At 42.2% G+C, this 25,283-nt stretch overlaps 1 protein-coding gene across 4 annotated transcripts in view; it reads left to right on the top strand.

Moving 5' to 3' along the window:
• Positions 1 to 25,283, top strand: part of MMEL1 (membrane metalloendopeptidase like 1) — a 225,643-nt gene that overhangs the window by 63,292 nt on the left and 137,068 nt on the right. For 2 of the 4 annotated variants that reach the window (XM_075604884.1, XM_075604885.1), the window contains one exon: positions 9,062 to 9,225. In XM_075604884.1, coding sequence (XP_075460999.1) covers positions 9,072 to 9,225 — 154 coding nt within the window. In that variant the 5' untranslated portion in view covers positions 9,062 to 9,071. Of the gene's footprint in view, positions 1 to 8,071; positions 8,642 to 9,061; positions 9,226 to 25,283 lie in introns of those variants that run through there. The other 2 variants (XM_075604886.1, XM_075604883.1) reach the window with 2 other exon arrangements.

The raw sequence follows: 25,283 nt of genomic DNA, 5'->3' as shown, positions 1-25,283 counted from the left end.
AGATTAGAATATAGGAGAATATATGACCCTTCCAGTGTGAGAAGAGAATGCAAATTATTGGAGATATGGAGACGATAGAGGTGTTAAATACATTCTACTGTATACCTCTCTATTTACCAAGGACAAGATAATTGTAAAAATATTGCAACAGGAGGAAGCCACACGCTTAATATTAATTAACATTTGATTAACTGAGAAAGAAGAGCAAGTGTGTCATGATAAAATGAAGGTACATAAAGCAACTAGCCACAATGTCATGTACCATAAGGTTCTTAAGGAGCTAAGTTCAGTATTAGCCAAGCCGTTAATATTCAGGAACTGATTTCAACAGGCTCAGTACCACCAGATGGGAGTGAAGCAGACGAGGTGCCTATATTTAAAAAGGGAACAAGATCACAACCCGAGAATTACAGACCTGTAAGTCTGACATCAATAGTGGGAAAGCTACTTGGAGGTTTAGTAAAGGAAAATAGTCAAGAATACTTAACAAAATGAGTAGTAATAGTCAGAATAGACAGATTTATAAAGGATTGGTCGTTCCAAACTAACCTTATTTGTTTCTTTGAGGAGGTGACAAAAAATGTAGACCAGAGCAATGCAGTGGATGTGGTCTACATAGATTTATCAAAGGCTTTTGATACAGTGCCACATGAGGTTAGTATACAAAATAAAGGAAATTGGCGTGGGTAAAGATATTTGCACCTAAAATGAAAACTAGTTGAAGGAAAGACAACAGAGAGTTGTCATAAAGTACATTTTTTCACATTAGGCTAAAGTTGTAATTGGAGTACCTCAAGATTCGGTACTGGGGCCACTACTTTTAAACTTGTTTATTAATGACCTTGAGGTTGGCATGGAGAGCAACGTCTCCATCTTTGCGGATGACAGTAAATTATGTCAAGTAGTAAAATCAGAGCAGGATGTAATTTCTCTTTAGGAGGACTTGGATAGACTGGAAACTTGTGCAGTTAAATGGCAGGTGAGGTTTAATACAGATAAATGTAAGGTTATGCATTTGGGAAACAAGAATAAACAGGCAATTTACAAATTGAATGGGGATAAATTAGGAGAATCCTTAATGGAGAAGGATTTAGGAGTGCTTGTAGACAGCAGGCTTAGCAATAGTGCCCAATGTCATGGAAGTAGCTGCAAAAGCAAATAAGATCTTATCTTGCATAAAACAGGGAATGGATGAAAGGGACGAAAGCATTATTTTGCCCCCAGTATAAATCATTAGTAAGACCACACCTTGAATACGGAATACAGAATTAGTTATAGAACTTCTTTTACAGAGAGTACAGAGAAGAGACACCAAATATTAAAATAGATGTAAAATCTGACTCACAGTATGAGGACAGGCTAGCTACATTAGAATTGTTTACATTGGAAAAGAGGCATTTAAGAGGGGATATGATAACTATTTACAAATATATTCAGGGTCAAAACACAGCACTTTCAAAAGACCTATTCATCCCAAGGGCAGTAGAAACGACACGGGTTCACCCCTTCAGGATGACGGAAAGGAGATCGCCAGCAGTAAAGGATAGGGTTCTTTACCGTAAGGGCAGTTAAAATATGAAATTCATTACCCATGGAGCCTGTGATGGCATATACAATAGATATATTTAAGAAAGGTTGGGCATCTTTTTAGAAAGGAAAGGTATACAGGGATATACCAAATGAATAAACATAGTAAGGATGTTGATCCAAGGAGAAATCTGATTACCAGAAAGGAATTTATTTGTTCCCCTATGAGATATCATTAGATAATGTTTCACTGTTTTTTTTATTTGTCTTCCTCTTGATCAATATACTTTAAATACAATTATAGGATAAATATCTGTGGTCTAAATTTAATATAAGTTGAACTTGATGGACATATGTCTTTTTTCAACCTTATCAGGCGTACTACAATTTAACTGTAACATTAAAATTTACAACAAAATATGTGTACATTCATTGCAAGTTGTGATATGTTTTAATGAACCTATTAGAGTTCTTCAGACGAAATGACAGTATAGAAGTGTACACAGGCAATGGGAGGTATTGGTTTATTGAAAGGTATCACAACCTTCTATTAATGTTCAGCTCTCTAGGATCAATATAACTAATAAACATTTAACGCTGATTAAAAAATATTCTAAAATGTGTTATTAAACAGCAGGGTCAAATTCCAAATACTGTAAAGAGTACAGTATACATATTGTGGGAATGCTTGAAGCATGATCCACTGGTAACACATGTAGATCCAAAAATGTTTAATTGTGATAAAAATCCACACAATATATAAATCATATGGAATTGACCATTAAAACCACTAAAAAAAGACCTATAAGTAATCTGATTTGATATATTAATAGTAGTCAAATTATTTTACAACTGAGACAGGGATACATGGGAATATGTGTAATGTTGACAAGAGGTAGAGATTTAATCACAAGAGAAAAAGTTTTGCTGGGGACCAAAACGCAAAACGTTGGAATGAGATAAGTTATGTTGTTCTATTCATTATGTGAAGGACAATATACATTTTTAAACCAATAAGTGTATGCAATTTTTCATTCTCATTTCTTTTTCATTTGTACAACCCAGAAAGTGTTGGGTAGACCAACATGGTAGAAGTTGGTTGAAAGGGGGCTCCAGATTGGTCTTTTGGAAGTAACATATGACTTTTGTGCCAATGGTACTATGTATTAGGACAATTAAATTATTTTACAAACCTGATGGGCCAAATCAAAGTACAAAGAAACCTCAATGCACATCCAGTATGCCAAAATATTTCATCTTTAGGCCATTTCAGCAGGTTCTTACACTACTAACTTTATACTATGTCCTTTGTATTTTCTCCGCTGCATAGAGAAAAGAAGAAACAAAACAATGTTGTAGTCAATAGCATGAGATGCGTAACATGTACAGTATGTGGTTCTAAGGGTTAAAATTTAGAAGCACTACAGTATGTGTGAAATCAAAGTAATCTGAGCTGCTAAAAGGATCAAAGTGCATCCATTATATACCTCACCCATTCTCTACATTACTAGTAGATAAACATGAACAGTTTTCTATGTCAAAAAACAAAATTATTGCAATTAAATTTAAACGCAGTCCAAAGGAGCAACGTGTTTCTTCCATCAGGTCATAGGCTAAGCACAAGTAAAGCTACCCGCACCCCGCCCCTTACTAATGCTCCTTTTTTAAAGGATTGGAACGGGAGGATTCTCCAAAACTGGAACACACAATTTTCAGTTTAAGAGAGACTGTACTTAATTGTAGAGATGGGCGAATCTGCCAAAATCTGTTTCCCAGATTTTTTCCCATTTCCCCACCAAAATCCATTTTGCGGTGTATAATCCACGTATGGATTTGGTCGGTTTTAATCTGCGTGGATTCATAAAAAAACGCCATTGGATACAACCCGTGGACGGATTTGTATAATCCAATCCACGGATTCCGCAATCTGTTGAAGTATCTGCCAAGGAATTGCTGAATCCGGGGATTGGATTCTACATATCCGTCAACAGGTTGTGGAATCCACGGTCTTGGTAATAATAAAAATCCGCGAAATGCACATCGCCATTTTTCAGATTGATCCGCTGAAATCCGTGGACGAAAAGGAACCGGCCGATCTGCTGCGGATCCAAATTCAGCAAAAGAATTTGCTCATCTCTACTTACCGGTGAAATTATCAGTAGCCTATTACTGTCTAGTTTTTTTAAAGGGGCTTTAAATGGCCGACAAGTAGAAAGCCCCAGTACTCATCCTGTTAAAATAATGTTGGGTAAAAAAAAAATAGAATAGGGGGGATTGTTGCTCAAAACATATTTACGTGAAGTTAGAAATTGAAGCAAAAATTATAATCAAGAAAGATCTTTGCTACTCTACTTATGTTATTACACTGTACTGTACAAGAAAACAAAAAAGACCAGTTGACCTCTATCCTTACAGTAGCTTGTTTTCTGCTTAGAATTGTCCGGCAGTATATGTGACAGTATACAGTATGTGACAAATTTGCATATTTACATTTAGATTATCATCCATTATTAGCAAAACCCACACATTTTATGCCCATTAAGTGACATGAACGCCTCCAAAACAGACAAACAGGCATTAACTGCTGTAACCGAGAAACAAACATACAATGCTAATGTCAAATCACGATAACACACCAACCGCACTTAAAAACATGCAAAAAATGTTTTCAAATTACTGATCTTTTAAAAAGAGGATATACAGGCATACCCCGCATTAACGTACGCAATGGGACCGGAGCATGTATGTAAAGCGAAAATGTACTTAAAGTGAAGCACTGCCTTTTTTCCACTTATCGATTCATGTACTGTACTGCAATCATCATATACGTGCATAACGAATGTAAATAATGCATTTGTAACAGGCTCTATAGTCTCCCCGCTTGCACACAGCTTCGGTACAGGTAGGGAGCCGGGATTGCTGTTCAGGACGTGCTGACAGGCGCATGCGCGAGCTGCCGTTTGCCTATTGGGCGATATGTACTTACTCGTGAGTGTACTTAAAGTGAGTGTCCTTAAACCGGGTATGCCTGTACTCTGTTGTGGGAACATGTGTTAATAATATTGTTTTACAAATAGGAGTTATGCTAAAGGAAAACTATATATTGCCAGTCCTAATTTAAATGTTTATACACATACAACATTTTCACAATCCTGCAAACGTTTTACTTACTTTAATGCACATATAGTTTTCAGGGTCCATGTATCAAGGCACTTTGAGGGAGATGCACTAATTTCCGATAAGGGGTGTTGTCAATGGCAATTAACACAGAATCGGGATGTTACATCCTTTATTGGAGATTTATAAATCCCGGGCTTTGTAAGCAAAATTGTCACAAAGAGAGGTATCTATATTCTATCATGTGTCAATGTTTTCAAGTACATTGTACCAACGTTGCCCTATTTTCCTCAGTCCATGATATGGGAAGTGTGACGAAAGGGGCAACATGGTGGCCCCATAAAAAAGGTGAAGCCTGCCTGCTGTCTCAAAACCGTCAAAGTGGTTGCCCCTGTAAGGGTTCACTGCCCCTGAGTAATTAAAAAGAGTTAACTGGCACTACTTTGTATCCAGAGTTTTTGCGGTTCCTAACCTAAACGTGTTGGACATTGTGTGTCAGAAAACAAGTTTATTCCAATTGTATGTGTAACACATGTCCCCCCCCCTCTCTGGGAGACTCCGCCATGGCTACTGCTGAGTGTGGTATTGGTACCTGCGAGGAACAGGACAAGTGAGTCTTCCCGCGATGGTATGGGGAAAACAGGCCGTCGTTACAGTCTTCCATGAGTCCTCTGGTCTTTGGTGTCAGTGCCACGGTAGGCCACAGCACCGCTGCAGGCAGCCCCTACCGTGACAGTTCTTCCTCTACCATCTCTGGATAAGGGACCGCACTCGACAGAGGTATAAATGAGGGTCTTTATTGATGCTCACTGCCCGATGACAATACAGCATATGCAGCATATACAGCATATGCATCGATGAAGGAAGGTATCAGGCCCGTGGATGGGTACCGGATCTGCACCAGCATTGGTTGCCGACAGACCCAAGGTTACCACATTTTATACCAATCAGGGAGGAAGCGTGAGGGGGTAAACCCATAGGATAGCCTTCCACGGCCTGTAGCTACTAGGGCGTACGTGACTGGAGGTGCAGATAGTTAGCTGGACCAGCCATTGCTTTACTTGTATGTGGGGAGATGTGAGGTACTGTACATTGTTGGGTATCTGAAGGACTTGAATCACCAAGCCAGAGCATTGTTCTCACACTAGAAGTCTAACACCAAGCTTAGTGGAGTATCTGGGACCCTAAACGGCTACGTGGGATGGGACAATAGCCTACTTTGTGAGGTCCCGACTGACTTTCGTATTTTCCTCCCCTCTATGAAACTCCTTTTTGGTGGGGGTTGCAGTTGAACCCCATTCCCCACCTATGATTTGTCGGGGCAACCTCACATCTCATTTAAAGAGATTTCTATTGGCTCCTGAGGCCCCTCCAGCTTTTGTGAATGGGATCCCAGTTACGATAACTGGGCTCGCAGAGCAATATTTCCAGAGATCAGAGGGATACAGCCGTTATCCTAGAAACTGTGTCTTAGAGTCTCAGTGTCCCGATAATTCTGGTGTGACAGATCAATCAGATCTGTGGGACTGTTGGAGGACTAATGATCGCAGTAGTGGTTGCCATTGCCCTCCAGAGATCTTGCGGGGTCACTAATGTCAGTTACTCATCCAAGGTAAGCCAGCTTCAGCAGCATGCTGCACCTAGTCAGTTGAGGACATGTTTGTTTGAGCCCAATTTTATTTTCCTTGATTGCAATTCATACTCTGTGTTTACCGCTACTGTTCTAATAAACCTCCCAGATTTTTAGCCCTGGTGTCTTGCCTAGTGTGTTCTACGGTCCCTGAGTGTGCCTGGACAATCACATTATGTGACTAATTATGGGGGTAGTGGTGAGAGTGCTTGCATTCTTTTGGGACTCCCAGCACAGAGGGGTTTGCCTTAGACTCAAGTACACAAGGTCATGGTAACCCGGTACGTTAAGCAGCCAAGTTCACATCCCTGTAGTTAGTCACTTGAAATATGATGGCTGGACGCTATCGAGGATGGATTAAAGATGAGCTGATAGCATTGTGTCAAGATGAGGGCCTGGCCTACGAAGGAATGTTTAAAGTCCTCCTTTGGGATTTACAGAGGCATGATTCTGAATTGCCAGACAATGCGGTTGACCAGGGTGCCGTTGCGCCTCAGGTGCCAGCATTGCCCCCAAAGAGAGGAAGCTGGATCCGGACCCCAAGCTCTGTCAGTGGGAACAGTGAGGAGTCGGGGCCCCAGGGATCTCACTCCAATGACTGTTGCCCGATTTGGGCCCTAACCCACATCCAACGAGAGGGTGGCTGTAATGTAGCTCCAGGACCAAATGGGGAGAGAGGTAGCTACCAAGCAGCTCGGACTGCAGAGAGAGCCTCGCTTCGGAAAGTTGTGACTCTGTGGCTAGCCTGGTACTGAGCCTAAACTTTACAACTTCCGAAAGTTTGAGGCCAAGGAGGACATCGACGGCTACCTCAGGTTTTTTGAGAAAATCTGCTACCACCAGCAACTCCCGGAATCTGACTGGGTCAAATTCCTTTTCCCCCAGTTAAGCAGAAAGGTGACCGAGGCCTATCAGGGAATCGATATGCTGGAGGCAGGCGACTTCGAGGTGCCAAATAAATACTGCTGACGAGGTATGGTATCAATCCAGACTCCTAACAGTTACAAATCCGGGCATTACAGCAGGGCCCCAGCACACGCACACAGAAAGTGTTTCCCAGCTATACACTACTACCTGATGTGATGGATAGCTGGTGACAAAGCGACCCCCGTGTGTGCAATCCAGAATCTCTTCCTGAAATCAGTTTCAACAGCGGTGTACCCGCACTAAGTGTCTGTTAAATCTCGTTACGTGACAAGGAGTATTAATAAAAAGGCTTAGGGAGAAGCCACAAACAATGTTATGTATATAATTCTATGTGTATTTTTTTTTGTTCCTTTATACTTCATGAAATACTCAGCTTGATGTTTGGTGTCATAAACTTCTGCCTAACAATCTGCATCTTTCTTTTTTTTTTTTTTTTTACATTTTATGCAATACACTTAGAAAGCCGCAGCATGTCAAACCACACTTTCCTGTTCAATGATACGCATATCCATAAGTGTATAGAATTATGGTAGGAATGTTAAGGAAAATTATAGTTTGGCAAAAGGTTGAATTTAGTTGGCAGATATCTTTTTATCCAAACTACTATGGTATCATTGTGATAGCAAAAGTACCAATTTAATTGCTACAGTGATAGCTCTATTCTAACCAAAACTCCATGAAACACGGAGCAACTAGGACACAGCAGCTCTCTATGTGCCAATTACATTGAATTTACTGTACCTCTAGCAGTCTTAAAAGAAATTGCACAGCATCAAGCAAAAAGCTAAACTTAAAAAGATCTGCAGTGGAATTTGTGTCTGCTGCCTCAGCCCCCTCCCCTTTCCTCCTCTTTTTATATCTCATTCCCCACCCACTTTGGATCATATAGTTGCTCTAAGATCTGAACAGTTCATTTGAGCTCAGAAGTTTTTATTTGGATTTACCAGAGATGAGAAAGGGACAGTTTGTTATAGTAACTCAGCAGCAGCAACAAGCAGCAGCAAACCGTAAGCAGCAGACCAGAACCAAGACTCAGATTGAAAACTAATAGGGCTCTGATGCTTGAGAGAAACCAAAAACTGGAGCAGTCAGCATGGATCGTGTGTTTGGAAAAAAGCAAATAATCTTTTTGGTAACAAATGAACAAAAAGCGCTCTGAGAAAGTGAGCCTGTTAGGACTATTAGTTCTTCTTCTATTTCAATCTGATTTTAGGAAAAAGAGCAAACCTCAGTTGATGGAAATAATTTGCAAGCAACACACAGATCTAATTGTAGCATTTATTTGCTGGGCTCTGCATCACATCACTGGCCTTGGTGAAACCGAGCAATACAAGAATAAGAAGTTTTCTCCCTCTAGCTTAGCTTACTTTTATACTTCATGGAGATGGAGAATGAGGTCACAAAAGCAAAAACCGTGGACAACCAAATGGAAAAATATATGTAATTGCCTTTTCCTCCTTTTCCTTTTTATTTTACAGTACATCTTTCATACATGTTTTCTCTTTATTGCTCTACTTTCTTACCACACATCTGTTCACTCATCTTTTTTTCTTCCTCCTCCTCCCATCTGTCCTATTACTTTTTCTCTGAATCTGATTATTCTGAGCCTTTTATTATACAGCTTTCCGCTATATTTGCATTTACTGTATCTCCTTGCTTTTCTCATCTGTCCTCATCTCTGCCTTTCAGTGTTAACATCTTCTTGTATTCTCTCTCTGTGCATTTATATTTCATTCTCACATCTCTCATACATGCTCTATTTTGCCTCTTTTTTATTATTATTCCCCAGCAACAGCAGTTTTTATTACTTTGACAAGCTATATTCAGAAACCTAAAGGCATCTTTGTTTTCCTTTTCAAGAGTTACAATAATGGGGAAGTCAGAAAGTCAGATGGATATAGTGGAGAAATCAACCAAATCTGTGAAGAAATCCTGGAGCATTGCTGAGATTGGGCTATCAGTGCTGCTCTTTCTGATGACATGTGCTGTGGTCGCCCTTTTGGTCTTGTACACAAGCAACAAAGGTAAGAAACACAAACATGCTGCTACTGCCATCGATTTCAAATATTAAACTATAAGATTAAGCTAACTGGATGCTGGTTTGCCCTCCACTGCTACAGTCCTCCTTGGTACGGTACAGATTCAAGGACTGTTGTCTTAGGTTATGATTTGGCTTTACGCTAAAGCAGCAATCCAGGCGGACTATTTTTTATAAAAAAAAAGTATACATAACATTGAAGCAGGGTTTCTCCAGAGCTAAACCCCTATAATTTCAGGTCCGGGGACCCCTGCTCCCTGAAATATTTACCTCCATATCCGGTATCTTGGCGCTGTTTAAAAGTCCTGGTCACGTGGGACAATAGGAAGCCACACTGGAGGATGTCACGGCTTTTTATTGGCCCGAGGGACCTTGCAATGCTTCCGTTACGAGAACCCCAGCTATCCCAACCAGAGCTGTCTCAGGAAGCAGGGAGTCCCCAGAGCTGAAATTAATTTGGTTCAGCTCCCGAGACCCCCTGCTTAAATAATATGTATAAAAATTTAAAAAAAAACTCATCTTTGTTTGCTGCTTTAAGGAAAACTAATTGGACGCAGGCTTTAAACTTGCATTTTATAGTTTTGATCTTATGTTCAGTACTTAACATTCTGTAAAATTATGTTTGCTGATTTTGTTTAGAGTGTTTTTTACTCTTCTCTTAAAGGGATCGTCTTTTTTTGGTTTAAACAAATTGTTAGTGTAATTGTCTTCATATAGATTGAATGACCCTACAGTAACTGCTTTACTTACAGTATTTGTATCTTGTGAAAAATGTATGTTTTGTTTTTCTCTGGGTGTACTGAATTCAATTATATCAGTTAGTGTACTTAGGTTTATCTGTATGACCGATGATGGCTCAGTGGGAAAAGCACAACGATGACAAATGGTAGTTATCGTGGGTGCACTGTTGTAACAATTCAAACTAAAACTTGATTGTCATAAATGTCAAAGGAGCATATAGAAAAGGGACTTTTTAAAAAAAATGTATTTAAACAAAAATGCCAAATGGTGCTATATGCTCCACTGAATAATGATGACACTATATTTACTTCGTAAACAAGGAATACAGATGTAAAAACAATTTACCGGTGGCTTTGAGTAATGACAAACTGTTGCATCACCAAAAGAAATTAGCTCAAGGCTGGAAAAACGATTCCAAGCTTTTGTTTATCATGTTCAAAGTTGAAACAATTATTTAAAAATACTTATACTTTTTTGATGGAAGGCGTCAATCAGCTCAATTGAACCTATTAAACACTGTCATTAGTTAAATTCTGTCTTTGAAGGAACTGCCCATTTAAGTGAAGTACTGTATGATAAGATTATAATAATAAATATAACAGCTTTACAAATAACATAAGAATTATATATCAGCTGTAAATTTAGCAGCATAGGATGGATAACAGCAGTTTGGGTAAGGGTTGTTGACTATTTGGGAAAGCATGTGAATATTTGTCAGTGATATTTCTTATTTATAAAAAGCTTCCTAGGAACGCAGTGTTACTGTGTAAATAGGTGATGTTTTTTAGTGGTCTTATGGACTATATTGAGGGCAGTCTTCAGAGGACATATTGTCCCTCACGAGGCTAAGATGTTCTGAGAAAAATGTAATATGTTATAGACAGCAAGATAGATCTGCATTTCTTAGTGAACATGCCAGATCTTTCTTTCTGACCTTTAGTCAATTATTTTTGGTCAGAGCATCTTGGCCAGATGAAAGATTTTCTCCTGAAAGACCACCTTCTTTCTCACAGTAGTTCAATAAGAAAAAGTTATATGCTGTGTTGGTATTATTTGCCCTACATTTTCCTTTAATAACGAGCACCCCCCAGACAATGTGATCTGAGCAGAATACCAATGCTTTTTACTTCGCACAGAAGGTCCTAGCCCCCAGCAATTTACTGGAACCTTTAAGTTATTTTAAACAAGTTACAATGCTCAGTCAAAACGAAGTAATTGTATCCATGTATCATCTTATTTATCAGATTCCAATCAGGCATTTGCGTAAAGACTAAAGAACAAACTGGAATCAGAATTTTAGGATTCTGGTATCAACACAAATTCGAATTATAACCAATTACTGTCTGGGAGCAACACTGTAAATTACATTTTATTTTTTCAAACTGCATTTACACTAATAAATAATACAAATAACATGTGTTTTCTATGTAATTAGAGCCTTACATTTTTCGAATGTACAGTACTCTAGGAACACTTTCGGAAAAGTAACTAATAAGCTGTAATGCTGTTTATCATGATTAATCATCGTGCCTTGCAAATATAGAGTAATACAAATAATGCAATGTATGAGTAAATATCGCATCTTCAAAGGAAAGTCTTTTTTCACTTGATGTTCTGTGAATACATCGTTAATACTAATTGAAGTTCAGCCATAAGTAAATATTTGTTATTAGTACTGTACATTCAGTCCAGTTTCTCTTGTGCTTTTTTTTCTGAGTAAATTGTTGTTCACCTAAAACACAGATGTACTGTAGTAAGGCTGCGCTTATAGTGCTGGCTATGCGACCGGCTCTGCGACCGCGTGACATCAGCTGTCGCCGTTGTAATAGCGATTCTTGTTTATAGTGCAGGAGACAAGAGAGGGCGACCGGGGGCGTGACCGTGAACGGTTCGCCCTCATTGGCTGAACCGATCCAGTGCAGCTGAGGTCACACGGCGATCTAGTAACACTATCGGAAAAGTAACTAATAAGCTGTAATACTGTTTATCATGATTAATCCTCGTGCTTTGCAAATATAGAGTAATACAAATAATGCAATGTATAAATAAATATCGCATCTTCAAAGGAAAGTCTTTTTTCACTTGATGTTCTGTGAATACATCGTTAATACTAATTGAAGTTCAGCCATAAGTAAATATTTGTTATTAGTACATTCAGTCCAGTTTCTCTTGTGCTTTTTTTTCTGAGTAAATTGTTGTTCACCTAAAACACAGATGTACTGTAGTAAGGCTGCGCTTATAGTGCTGGCTATGCGACCGGCTCAGCGACCGCGTGACGCCGTTGTAATAGAGATTCTTTTTATACTGCAGGAGACAAGAGAGGGCGACCGGGGGGGCGTGGCGGAAGCGTGGCCATGAGCGGTTTGCCCTCATTTTCTATACCGCTCACGTGCCGCTGACGTGCCGCTGATGTCACAAAGCGATCGCCGAAAAAGTCAAAATCCTTTGACTACCGGTGATTGCGACCGCTCCGTCGCGCTGCAGCATAATTGCGGTCACACCCTCTGTGGACACTCGCGACGGACTGCATGTACTTGCTATAGCGCTGCGCAACGTTGCAGTCACCGTAGACAGCACTATAAGTGCAGCCTAAAACTTACCATCTCCGGTGCTGCGGTTGACGAAGCAAAAACCGGTGGCGCTGGAGACAATGTCCAAACTTCCATATTACAACCCACCGGTTTAATCCTCTGGTGTCGCGACCGCCGCGGTCACGATAGCATGGGTGGCCACAGCACCAAAGACAGTTAGGGCTCTATGCAGTAAGCGCCGAAAAGGCTTTTTTCGCAATTTTCTCGCCAAAATAGTCTTTCCGATTCAGTAAGTGCCGAAAAGTGGCCAAAATCTGCAATTTTTTTCCCCGAAAAAAACTTTTCGGCATGCAGGTGCCGATAAGCCACTTTTCGGCACTTTTCGCCACTTTTTTAAATCGGCTGAATTCTAGTAGCCCGATCAGCTTTTCGCTAGTGATTGGCACTCTAGAATTGAGATTTTTACGCCAATCCAGCCCGCCAACTAAATTTGGCAAGTTGGTGGTGGAGAAGCATCGGCAAGGTCGACACTTAGAAAAAATCAGGCCTTTTTCCTGGCTGGGATTGATACCCATTAATACCAGCACTGGAGACCCCCGGCATGCACTCAAGGCAGGAAAAATGCATTTAAAGCCCACTTCATTACCTTAGCGGCTAACCGCTAAGGCAATGAAGGGGGTAACCAGCCGTGCCAGGTTTATTGTGGGTAGCGGGGGTGGGTGAAGGGGGTATTTGGCCCTTGTGGGTGGTTAGGGCTTGCGGGGGGGTTGCGGGTGGACTTAACCTCTTCATGACCTTAGCAGTTCATGCCGCTACGGTCATGAAGGGATTAAGCCCTCCCTCTATCCACCCGCAAGCCCTAAACAACCACCGTTGGAGCTAAAACCCACTTCGGCCACCCCCGCTACCCACAATAAAAAAAATACACACACAACAGCCCCACACGAAATAAATATAAAAATATATAAATAAATATATAAATAAATATATATATATATATATATATATATATATATATATATATATATGCAAATATAGCTGTATGCTCATCTGCATGTCTTAGGCATGTCTGCAACCCCGCCTTTCCCCATCATCACCCAGCATACAGCACTTACACTGCAGCAAGAGATTCTGGGAAATGACATGCAAATGAGCACACAGTGTCACTTTTTGCCTCAATAACCATTATATATATATATATTAGACCAACAACCCCTATACCCCCCTAACATACAGTACATATATGCACAGCAATGATACTATAGGCCGGCGGGGGCCCTCGGGTATTACCCGCGGCCCTGCAGTACCAATTCTGTGTCCCCCCAAATTAATTTTAAAACACATACATACTTATAAAGAAATAACTCCCCCCCCCACCCCTAACACATAAAGTATAGTAATGGGCACAATTACTATTATCCACAAATGGATAATAGTGCATTTGCCCAATTAAAATACATAAAGAACAATAAAAAAATTAAATACATATTGCACTCACCCTTGTCCGGCTGCCACGATGAAGGCTATCCTCATCTTCATAACCGTCCATGCCCCCTCCAATGCTGCAAAACATAAAAAAGAATAAAAACAGCCAATGTAATGTCCCCTAACCCCTTAATCACCATAGCCGTTATTAACCGCTACAGTCATTAAGGGGTTAACCCACCCTCACCCACCACTTGGGAGGCCTACATACCCTTCCCCACTACCCCTCCACCCCGTGAGGCCTAACCACCCTCACTCACCCAATGTTACGCCGGAGTAGCCCGCAGACCAGACCTGTCCCTAGAACTGAGGTGGCAGGTATGAATACACACACCGACAGAGCGAGGGACGTGTCCGGGTTGTGGTATTAGATGGTGCCAGGCCAGATGGGGTGTATTGCGAGAATACTTGCCGATACCGTTTTCCCAGAAGAATGGTCGTTGCCGTTGCCGAGATCAGGGGTAGGAGATGTAAGGAGGAATCGAGATGAGTGCCGAGGTAGAAGGGAGCCAGAAGGTACTTAAACAAGAACAATCCGAAGTCGAGAGCCAAAGGGGGTAGTCTGCCAAGCCGCGTCTAAACCGAGAGAATCAAAAAACAAGCACTGTGAAACACCCATACAAAAACTATGACGAGCGAGGAAGCACAGAACAGAGAGGGTATATAAAGCTGGAACAGCCAACCAGGAGAGGGGGCGTGCCTGGAGGAGCCCAGGGAGCTTCAGTGCATTGGCTGCTGTTCTTAGAGCTCAGGTGACACTCAGCAAGAGCCAGATTGTAACCATGCGGTGTTTGTGGGCAGAGCCTGAGTGGGGATAAGTTCAAGGGCTTTTGTGTGTGCACTGTAAGTCCAACGTGTGCATGAGAGGAAGCAACGTGGGGTGCGCACGTGCGTGCGGGGCGGCGATTCCGCGCCGACGGCTGCGGTGCAGAGCGAGGAGGAAGAACCTCGTGGAGCGTCCCACCATGCCGAGGGGTAAGTAATGAAGCTGAAGGGGGCTTGCGTGGTTGTAGTGGAAGGGTCTGAGCAGTGTAAGGAGAGAGCCGTGAGCTCCGCCTGAGACGCTGTGTGCTCACATCTCTAACACCCAATATCCAGCCGGGAGGCCTACCCACATACCCTTGGGGCTAATACCCTCTTCCCCCACCCACATTACCCATAATAAACACAATACACAGCCCCACAATAAACATCATTATATTTATTAAATACATAACCCACCCCCTGTGCCCCCCCATAAATACATGATTTATTCTTTTACATACAGGGATAATGCCCCAGGCCCACGGGAGTCCCCGGTGGACCTGACGGGTCACCTCACAAACTTACAGTAGCCCAGCACCTTGTTTCAAACGGGGTCTGTAGGGCTGCGGGTGGTCCCCGCCAGGCACCATGGTCCACCAGGTGGTCTCCGTGGGTCACCGTGGGCCACAATGGGGTCCCCACAGGTAGGCCCGCGGCTTTCTGGTGGGCCCTGAGTCAGACCCACAGGTGTCTGAGGGGCCTCGGGTGCTTCACAGGGTGGTCCCTATGGGTCCGCGGTGCCCCCACAGATGTGGGGCCACCGGTTCTTCCCCGCAGGTGTCCCCCAAGGACCCGGCAGCCGTTTACCCGTGAGAAGTCCGAGGAGACCTCAGGTGGTCGCCATAGGTCTCCCGCAGACCTGAGGAAACAACCCTGTACGTAAAAATACATAAACATGTCCTATACATGTAACTATGCTGTAAAATGGCTACAGTCATCTCTCCTGCTGACAGTAAGGCCTGGTAAGTTATGGGCATGCCAGCAGTAATTATGGAGGTTTGCCCTCACACCCTGGTGAGGTGCCCTATGTATGGATGGGAGTGGTCACATGCTCTGAATCCATGATTAGTGATGTCAGAGTTGTGCCAGCCCCCAGAGGATACATAAGGCACTGCACTGTTCAAAAGTTAGTGGTTCAGAGGTTGTTCAGAGTTGTGGCTAAGCTGTTGGAAGGTTATGTAAGAGACTATGAGACAAGGAGCAAGTCTGAGTGCAGGCTTGGGAGGAGACAGCTTATAAGACTGTGACCAGGAAACTGGCACAGGGACTATCTCCCTAAGGGGAGATAGGGAATCCACCAATTTGGGGAAAGGATACCTTTCAAAGGGAAGTGCGGTGAACATGAGAGGCTAAGTACACCCACTGTGAGGGGCAGCTGGCCCTCCGCAAACCAATAAAGATGATCCTGTTAAACCATACCCTCGTGTGTAAGTGTGGAGTGATTACACAGAGGGGTGCACCACAGAGGAATTCCTCACCAGGACCATCCACAAGTGGACGCTGGGATCCTGATGAGGTGGAGGCGCTGCACTGGATATAGGTAGGACTCAAGCACACTACCTCAGCTGCCTGTCTGGGTTGGCAATCCCCACACAACATCATGCGGGAGACTCAGGAGTCCTGTTGCCAACAGGTGCACCACCAGACACTACACTGTAATGGGGACTGGTTAGACCACAGGGGCCAATGTGAGATTGGGTGGGTCAGGCTAGGCCAGAAAACCCGTTACATACATTAAATACATCAATCCTCCCCCCCACCCCAACACATACAGTACAATAATGTGCAAAATAACTATTATCTATTAACTATTGCTCCACGGCCATCACAGCATACACTGGGCTGATTGGTGCAGTCTTCCACTCTGAATGTCGCCAGCAAAGTTCCACTCTGTAATCCACGACTCACCCATGATGCGTTTCTACTTGGAAGACTGCACCAATCAGCCCAGTGTATGCTGTGACGGCCGTGGAGCAGATGCTGTTGCTGTGAAGAGTATTGTCTGTCCATATGACCCAGGGTGGTCTGAATGCCTACCACAAAGACACTTATGTAAGTGGAATACTTTGTGTTTTTAATATTAAATGCAATATTATACTATTTTGCTTTTTCTCCTTTGTATGTGGATTTCCCTTCCTTTCTTATGGAACAATATCGGTGTTTATCTGGAGCTTGTATCTGGATAAATAAAGTTGGTAACTTCTAACAACCAAAACGCCCTAATATCACGTTGTACACGTGAGTGCAAACTTTATAGAGTTTTCAACATTGATCACATTGTTGTAATTGACAATATTGCACTATTTGGTGTCTTCATTTCCTCTCTTCTATGTCTTGATGAGATTTGCGCACCGTTTTTCTTCGTTGATTGCTGGTTGGATTTGGTCTGAGTCCTGTGTCGGGAACTGCACTCTCTAAGGACAGTATTCTAACTATTTATTGCTATTTTTGTTTAAAGTGGTGTTATTTGCGCTTGTTTTTTGTATCACTGTTGTAGTGTAACGGCATTTTAGTCACGTTTACAAGTGTGCACAACTTTCTCAGTTGGTTCAAACTTTGCCATCTCGTTTTGCAGTTGAGGGGTGTCCCCAGCTTTCACTGTACCCTTGTCTTCACGGGCATTAGTTTCTGTGGGATACAGACACTTGGGCCAGGCCAATACCTTTTCCTGTAGTGGAAACACTTGTGCATTACTGTTCTGCATAGCTTCCTTTTTTTTTTAACTCTACCGCCATCTTTTCTATAGTATGTACTGTACTGCTTCTGTGACCCAAGTGTCTGTTTTAGGTTTGTAACCTCTTTCTCCAACTTCATCTGAGAAACCTCCTGCTGGGCAGCAGTAGAGTCCAACGTAGCATCCTGCTCTGTCTTCAGAGCCTTGAGCTCCTTGCCAAGGTCACGCTTTTGTTTCACTGCCATCTTGCAGCTAGCACGCCCAGACTCCGGGTCCTTCCTCTGCTTTGAGCATGCAAGCCTCTTGATGAGAAACTTCCAGCACTGCGATGAAAGATGTCTTTCTGGGACATCTCATAGTACCGTTTCTAGTCCGGACTCATTTTCTTTGATTCCCTTGGCTTTCCGTTTATGGCGGTAGTGGTAGCCTTTGTCATCCCAAAACTGGTCATCATTCCTGTGATGATTGCCCAAGGCGCTCTGGGCTGTAGCTCATCTCTGGTCTTTTCTGACGCACCTTGTCCCAACCTCGCAGGCTCACCAAGCCTCTGTGAGTTGGTCACTTCCTCTGTGAGTTGAGAAACACGTTTCTTTTTCTTCTTCTTTCTCATTGCTTTAGTAGCTCCTGAAAGATCAATAGTACTGGGCACACACTCACTGTTATAGCTTCCACATCTTGCTTGCGCTGCTCCTGTTGCCACTGCTTATATTTTAACATTTGGGGACACAGTAAGTAATATAATAATATGTTGGCTGAGTATAAACCTTGTGACGGTGGCTGGTCGCAAGCACCCTGCCTAGTCGCATTCTGCCTTGCCTTGTTTGCATTGAACCTCGTTGCTGTCTACTATCCTCGACCCGGCTTACTCTCCACCATTCTCTCTCTCTCCTACCCATGAACCGGCTAAGTGACCCCTATGTTCCTTATCTCTCCAACCCTTGACCTCGAAATGCCTCCTACGATCCTACATTCTCCTACCCTGACCCAGCTATTCACTACTACGAACCTGCACAACCTTGCGTCTCCAGGTCAATGTTTTCTAATCCCCACCATCAGCTTCACAAAATCAAATTTGTCCAATGGTATTGTTGGAATCTGTGCACAGACTGGCACAAAACAGCAAAGAGCTCCTTACCCTGCATCCAGCGTTTATTTGGTAAGAAGAGACTATCACTGACTTCGAAAAAAATCATTATCGTAGCGGATACGCGCTAAGGTAATGAAGCTGCTTTAATTTAAATTTTACTAATAGTGTGTGGAAGCAAGGGGTCTCTCGACCTGAACCGCATTAATTTCAGCCTAGGGGACCCCATGCTTCCTGATTTTCAGGCCCCGATATGGGGTGCCAGTATCTCATGTGTGTTTAAATATCCCGGTCACGTGATGCAGGAGATTTAAACATTGTGGGGTTACCGGCACCCCACACCGGGGCCTGTAACCCGGGACTTAAGATCAATGCGGTTCAGCTCCGGAGACCCCCTGCTCGCGTACACTATTAGTAAAACTCACAATCAACCAGCTTCATTACCTTAGCTGAGGGTTACCCCTCCCAATACCCACCTGGTAGGCCTAGCCATCCAACCTGGGCCAAGTACCCCCTTCACCTAATCCCTCTACCCCAATAAACATTAAAATACATACTACCTACCAATACACAACCCCCCCCCCCACCTCCTGTACCCCCAACAAACCCCCCGCCCTAACACAGAGTGCCGTAATGGGCAAAATTATTATCCAGATATGGATAATAGTGCATTTGCCCATTAAAAATAAAACCAGCCAGCATAAAGTAAATAAAAGTTCTACTTACCCCTGCCAGGATGAAGGCTGTCCTCGTCTTCCTCCTCAACCTGATCACGGTCCTCCGTTGACAGGTACATTACAATAGAAAACAAACTAAGTCACTATCGCCTTACTCACCTTAGCTAGGATAGTAACCGCTATAGTAATTAAGGGGTTAACCTCCCTCCCCCGCTACCCACCCGGGAGGCCTAACTACTGCACCGACACACTTTATTCGAGCAAATACCCGGTATGTACCTGGCAGATACCTGGAATGCGCCGCTCCTCACCTCTGACAAGCCCCGTTGCGTTTGCCTTCCCAGCCTGGGTTCATGCCTGGCTGATGGGCGGCTGATCTGTTAAATGATAATGATTAGGATTTAATAGGCTGCAATGCTTCGCGTGTCTACCAGATGGCATAAATTCATGAATTGTAATGCAGTTTATATATATATACTGTGCAGTATTGCAGCCAGCGGGAATAAAATGCTTCAATCCCTGCTTGGAAAATAACTCAATGTACTCGGGCAGAAAACAGTCACAAACCTCAATACACCCGGGTATACCCGAATTCGTGGGACTAGCCAAGCTCGAATAAAGTGTGTCGCCAGTGTACCCTCCCCGGGGCAACTATCTCCAATGTCCATCCCCACTACCCATTGATTGGCACAGTGTTAAACCATGTTGTTTGCTACTATGGCAATAAATGGGCAAGCTTTAAAAAAACAGCCACTAAATAAAACACATGACATGACACATTTTTTAGAAATGCCAATAAACCAATTAATTGGCACAGCAGTACATCATTCCCATATAATATGGGCATGCTTTGCCACTATGGCAGTCAATGGGCAACCAAAAAACAATAAACAAAATCCAAAACAATTAAATAAAACCAATAAACACAAATACAAAACAACTAAATAAAAACAAGACCCACAAATCCAAAGCAATTAAGCAAAAACAATCAGCAAAAATATAATACATAACAATTAAATAAAAACAAGCATTTGCCAAAAAATTCATTTTTTGTCAGTCACTAAATAAAATACATTACATTACAAAAATGAGGCCAAGTCAAATTCTATATTTAAACCCTTGGGGGCCAAGGTTTTCAACGTGTAGATCCAGAAACTTTCTTTCTTGGATAGATTATTCAACCTATCACCACCCCTCCAATTAGGCTTGGGACAATCTATTTATTCCCTTACATATTAGACCTTTGGGGTTCTGATTATGTACCAATCTGAAATGGTTGGAGACACTATGTGTCTCCAAACCTCGTTTAATGTTATAAATGTGTTCGTGTCAGTGGTCTTCCCGTTCTTCCCACATATTGAAGTCCACACGGACATTGTAAACGATATACACAAAACCTGCTTTTGCAGTTAATGAATGAAGCAATTTCATATGTTCTATTCGTAACTGTAGAGTGGAATTCATCACATTTTTCACTGTAACTGCAGGCCGTGCACTTTCCACACACAAAATAACCTTTAAAATCAGATAGCCATGTGATCGTTTTACGTTTTGATCTATCGTTAGGACAGCTCGGTGCCAATGCAGCCTTTAGATTATTGGCTTTTTTATATATAATCTGCGGCTGTGGAGGTAGAAATGATTGTAAAACCGGATCTCGCTGGAGGATTCCCCAATGTTTTTTAAGTGTTTTTGCTATTTCAGGGGCCATACTGTTATACTTTGTAATAAAAGGTATGAATTCTCCCTCTCTCACTGAATAGCAACCTTGCCAAATCGTACGGGAAGTGCTCAAAAAGCTCAATGAGTTAGATATCGAAGCTACTAGAATAGGTCCCCTAGCCTCCCAACCCTGCAGGTAGTTACTGAGAAATATGAGTTAGCCCGTACAAAGGGATACTGTAAGCCTGTTTTATTTGTTTGTTGACATGAAGCTGTACTGTACTGTTTAAAGGCGCAAGCTAAATAAAAGCCAATGTTTATTTTCCCTTAAATACGTTTCCCTGGTTATACCTCTGCACATGTCTCCTACAGCTGGCCTTGTTTTATTCGGGCCCAAGGCGACATGCTGGCAGCGAGGCCCCTTCGGTTGAAGAAGTGGGGGTACTTAACTTGAAGAGTAATCCTTCCTCTGCAGCGTTGTGGCGTCATGACATCACGGTGGCATGTGACGTCACGTTGTCATGGCAACACTATCATTTTATTTCACGTTGTCATAGCAACATGTCGCCACTTGATGTCATGGTGTCATTTAACAACTGGTCACTATGACAACGCGACACTGCAGAGAAGGTAAGACACATACCTTGGAGTGACACTCTTGCCTTGGGGTGAGGAGTGATCCTGCACAAGTCTTGCGACTCCCAAACTTACTCCTCCAGCTCCCTCCTCCGGTCGGGCAGAAATTGGATCCTGGCACCAACAGGAGGAGGGAGAGGAGGGATTGCGGAGCCTCCCAGAGGCCGCATGGCCCAAGGCAACTGTCTTGCACTAAAACCGTCTCTCATTGATTGACTATAATAAATTGTCCATTTGGGTTTCTACAGGGTTATCATATTAATAAGTTCTATATTGTTGTTAGTATATATTTTGATAACTTATTTTTGGTGTTCTAATCTTATCTTGCCTATGTCAATAGTGGCTATTATATACATAGGAAAGATAAGCGTAATGCCAGCCTGGGATAGGTAATACAAATCGGTGTTATTTTTTGACAGTAGTCAGAAAGCAAACACAGCTCAATCCTGTTATAATGTGATTCTTTACAATGCGAATCCGCTTATATCTCGATGCAAGCGTGGCTCCCAATTTTCATATTTATGAATACTTTAGAATTCGATTTAGAATACGATTATTGGTATCTTAAATACTTTATTGTATAATGCATACAATTGCACATTATTTCTAACGCGATCCACTTATAACGCGATGTGATTCTTTGGACCCCAAGCATAGCGTTATAAGGGGGTTGAGCTGTATGTGCCATTAATTCTCCAATTAAGCTGAATCTTTCAATGTTTGCCAATTCTTAATTGAGGAATAATGTCTTTGCGAACAATCATTCAAAATGTTGCTATCCTATTAATGCAGAACTCCGGCAATAGATGAAAATAAAAATCCCTATTTTTTGTGTCTAAAAAAATAAGCATTTTAATGGAGCAATTTTCACAGTGAGAATGCAAACGTTTGCACCTTTTGCATAGTCACAGATTATTAAATTGAACATTCACAAAGCTTCTATGCGTGTACACAATTTTATTTCATCTGTCACCCACGAAGAGGCAAGTTACACTTCCTGAGTTTCATTTGATAATATGCATAATGTTTATTTAATGGTTTCCTATAGTAATGAAGAGGGGATTTGCTCAGTTTACATTCTACTGAAGCTCTAAAGATTTGAAACCCTGCAGGGGGTAAGAGAACGAAGCGGAATGCTTGCTGTCAATACCTTCCTAATTAATATAAATGAACTGTAAGCTAATTTTGCATGTTGTATGTTATGCTGACATAGATAAGACTATTTAATTTAACATTTCTTTACAGCCAGCACTGTATTTAATTGGGAAAACATGATAGTTACATACTGTAGTACCTTATCATAACTACATAAACTTAAGCTATTGGGATACAGATTACTAAATCTTACTGTTCACCATGCTGAGATTTGCAGCCCATCCGCAGCCCCGAAAACAGTACATTTTGCGGCTTGGGAGGATTAAAGTGGGACCCTTGCAACGTTAATCCTACCAGGCCAGCCAGTCCGATAGAGCCGCACAGATGGACAGAAGCAGTCTCTTTCCGTGTCTCCCCAAGCAGCTGAGAATCAGCCAGTCCGGTCTGTCCTGCCTCTTGATGAGGTAGATGACTGAATATGGTCCTGTAATGTTCCCTTTTGTGACCTTGATACCTATATTCAGACATCTACATCATCAATGGGCACGACAGACCGGACTGATACAAAAAAGAATACATGTACAGTAGAATATTCAAATAAATGACTTATCGCCCTTCATTACTTAGTGGCGAAATGCTAAGGTAATGAAGGGGTTAACCCCTCTCACAACCCCCTCGGGGGCCTAACCATCCTCTCCGGACCAAGAACACCCTTCACCCACCCAACAAACGAACCCCCCTCTAGACTAATTCCCAATCTCCATACTAGCCAAATGTTACTAATAGTGATTTTTGTAATTAACCAAAAAAAAAACAAAACATGTAGAAAAAATAATAGCACCACATTAAACATACATTTAAGTACCCACTTCACCCATACTACGACCCCCAATAAGAGTACCCCCCAAAGTAATAGGCTATAGTCATATTAGCCAAATGTAATAAAGTGCAGATGCCCAACCATACAAAATAAATACAAAAAACAATCCCTGTCCAAATCCCTGTCCGGTGGCCAATAAAAAGAAAAAGAAAATGTATGAAAAATAAATGATTTAAATATCCTGCCTAACCTCCTTAATGACATAGATGACTGAGTATAGTCCTATAGTATCCCCCCTCATGCTGTAGCTACAAATATTCTGGCATCTACATCAAGGGGCAGGACAGACCGGACTGACTGCTTCTCACCTTTGAAGCTGCTCAGGGAGACACGGAGAGAGACTGCTTATGTCCCCCTGTTCAACTCTTTCAGACTGGTGGCTGGCCCGTGAGAATTAACGCTGCAAGGGTCCCATTAAGAAGTATGTACTTCTACAGAATTAATTCTCCTGGGCCCCTTACTGTTTTTGGGCGAGTGATCGCACGCGGCTGCAGTGTGGTCCAGTGACCACACGCGATCGCAGCACTGAAAGCAGTAAGTCTTACTACATCTGTAAGAAGAGAAATCCTCTGGCATGCTGATCGGTGGACAAAAAAGAGAGAAGACAAAAAAGAAAAAAACAATGGTGTAATATTGCGTCAAGTGTTAGCTCCACACAAGAATATAAACAATACACTCGTCATTCATAATAGAGATGTTTTCTGCTTTAAAGATGTCAGTAAATGTTGGTCATCTTTTTCATTTCACTGTGATAATTTCCTTATCTCATACTGCAAGCCCTTCAAAGATTAGAAATTACTGTTGCACAGTACAAATGTATTAAAAGAAATATAAATCTAAAAACAGGTATAGCACTCACTTTAATGTTCAACATATTGAATAAAAAAAAATTTCTAGACTGGTCAAATGTACCACCAGCAATTTAGATAATACAGGAACATCAATGAATGTGCAAGCCAGGTCGATACTTCCAGAATATGCTAATTATGAATTATAACTTTATAATGCATGCCATCTCGTTTTTCTCTTGGTAGATTTCCAATCTATAATAATTCCAATAGAATTAGGGTCCCATTATTGGAACGGTCTCTGCCTTGTATTTAAGAACAACATCTGCATTATCTAGATGGCAGTTGCCTTATCACATGTGTAACCACCTCCCCCACCCTCCAGCTGCAGGGGGTAGGTTCTACATGGGTAGATAATGTATTTTAGTCTGAAACCAAGGTCCAACCCTCTCCCGATAGGATTAGAGTGTCAGTTTCCCAGTCAAGTACCTGTGATCTCAGGGTCTTTTCTGCGCAGGTTCCGGCCAAGGCGGGAAGGGAGGTTACGGCAGTGGTGATGGTGCAGGTGCAGAAACACAGAAATAGGATCTCTTTTGCAACTTAAGATATTTATTGGATAGGCAAGCACATAAATCTCACTGCTGTACCACAGACAATATCTAGGTATAGTTACTCTCATAGGTCGCCATTCCTCAGTATCACTACACAGGGTTTCCAGTTGTACAAATCTCCTTAGGGCATTTTCATATTAGACCCTTCCCTTCCAGTGAATACTTCTGATCAGGCCTTAGCTTCTAGTCCCACTTCAATTCCACACCTAGCCAGGAGTTGGGTCCCGCAATCTCCTCTGCAAAAGTGGTCTCCTTTTGGTGTCCTAGTCCCTATCCCCTGCATTCAGAATACTCCTTATTCCTTACTAGGGAAGGTCTTGCACTCTTCTCTGGCCCTTGATTGTTCATGCCAGGAGTTTGAGACTCCCAGGCAGTC

The sequence above is a fragment of the Ascaphus truei genome, chromosome 6 (genome assembly GCF_040206685.1).
Source record: "Ascaphus truei isolate aAscTru1 chromosome 6, aAscTru1.hap1, whole genome shotgun sequence".
Classification (NCBI taxonomy): Eukaryota; Metazoa; Chordata; class Amphibia; order Anura; family Ascaphidae; genus Ascaphus; species Ascaphus truei.
The sequence above is the reverse complement of the archived record's forward strand: the minus strand, read 5'-3'. Positions and strand labels throughout refer to the sequence as shown.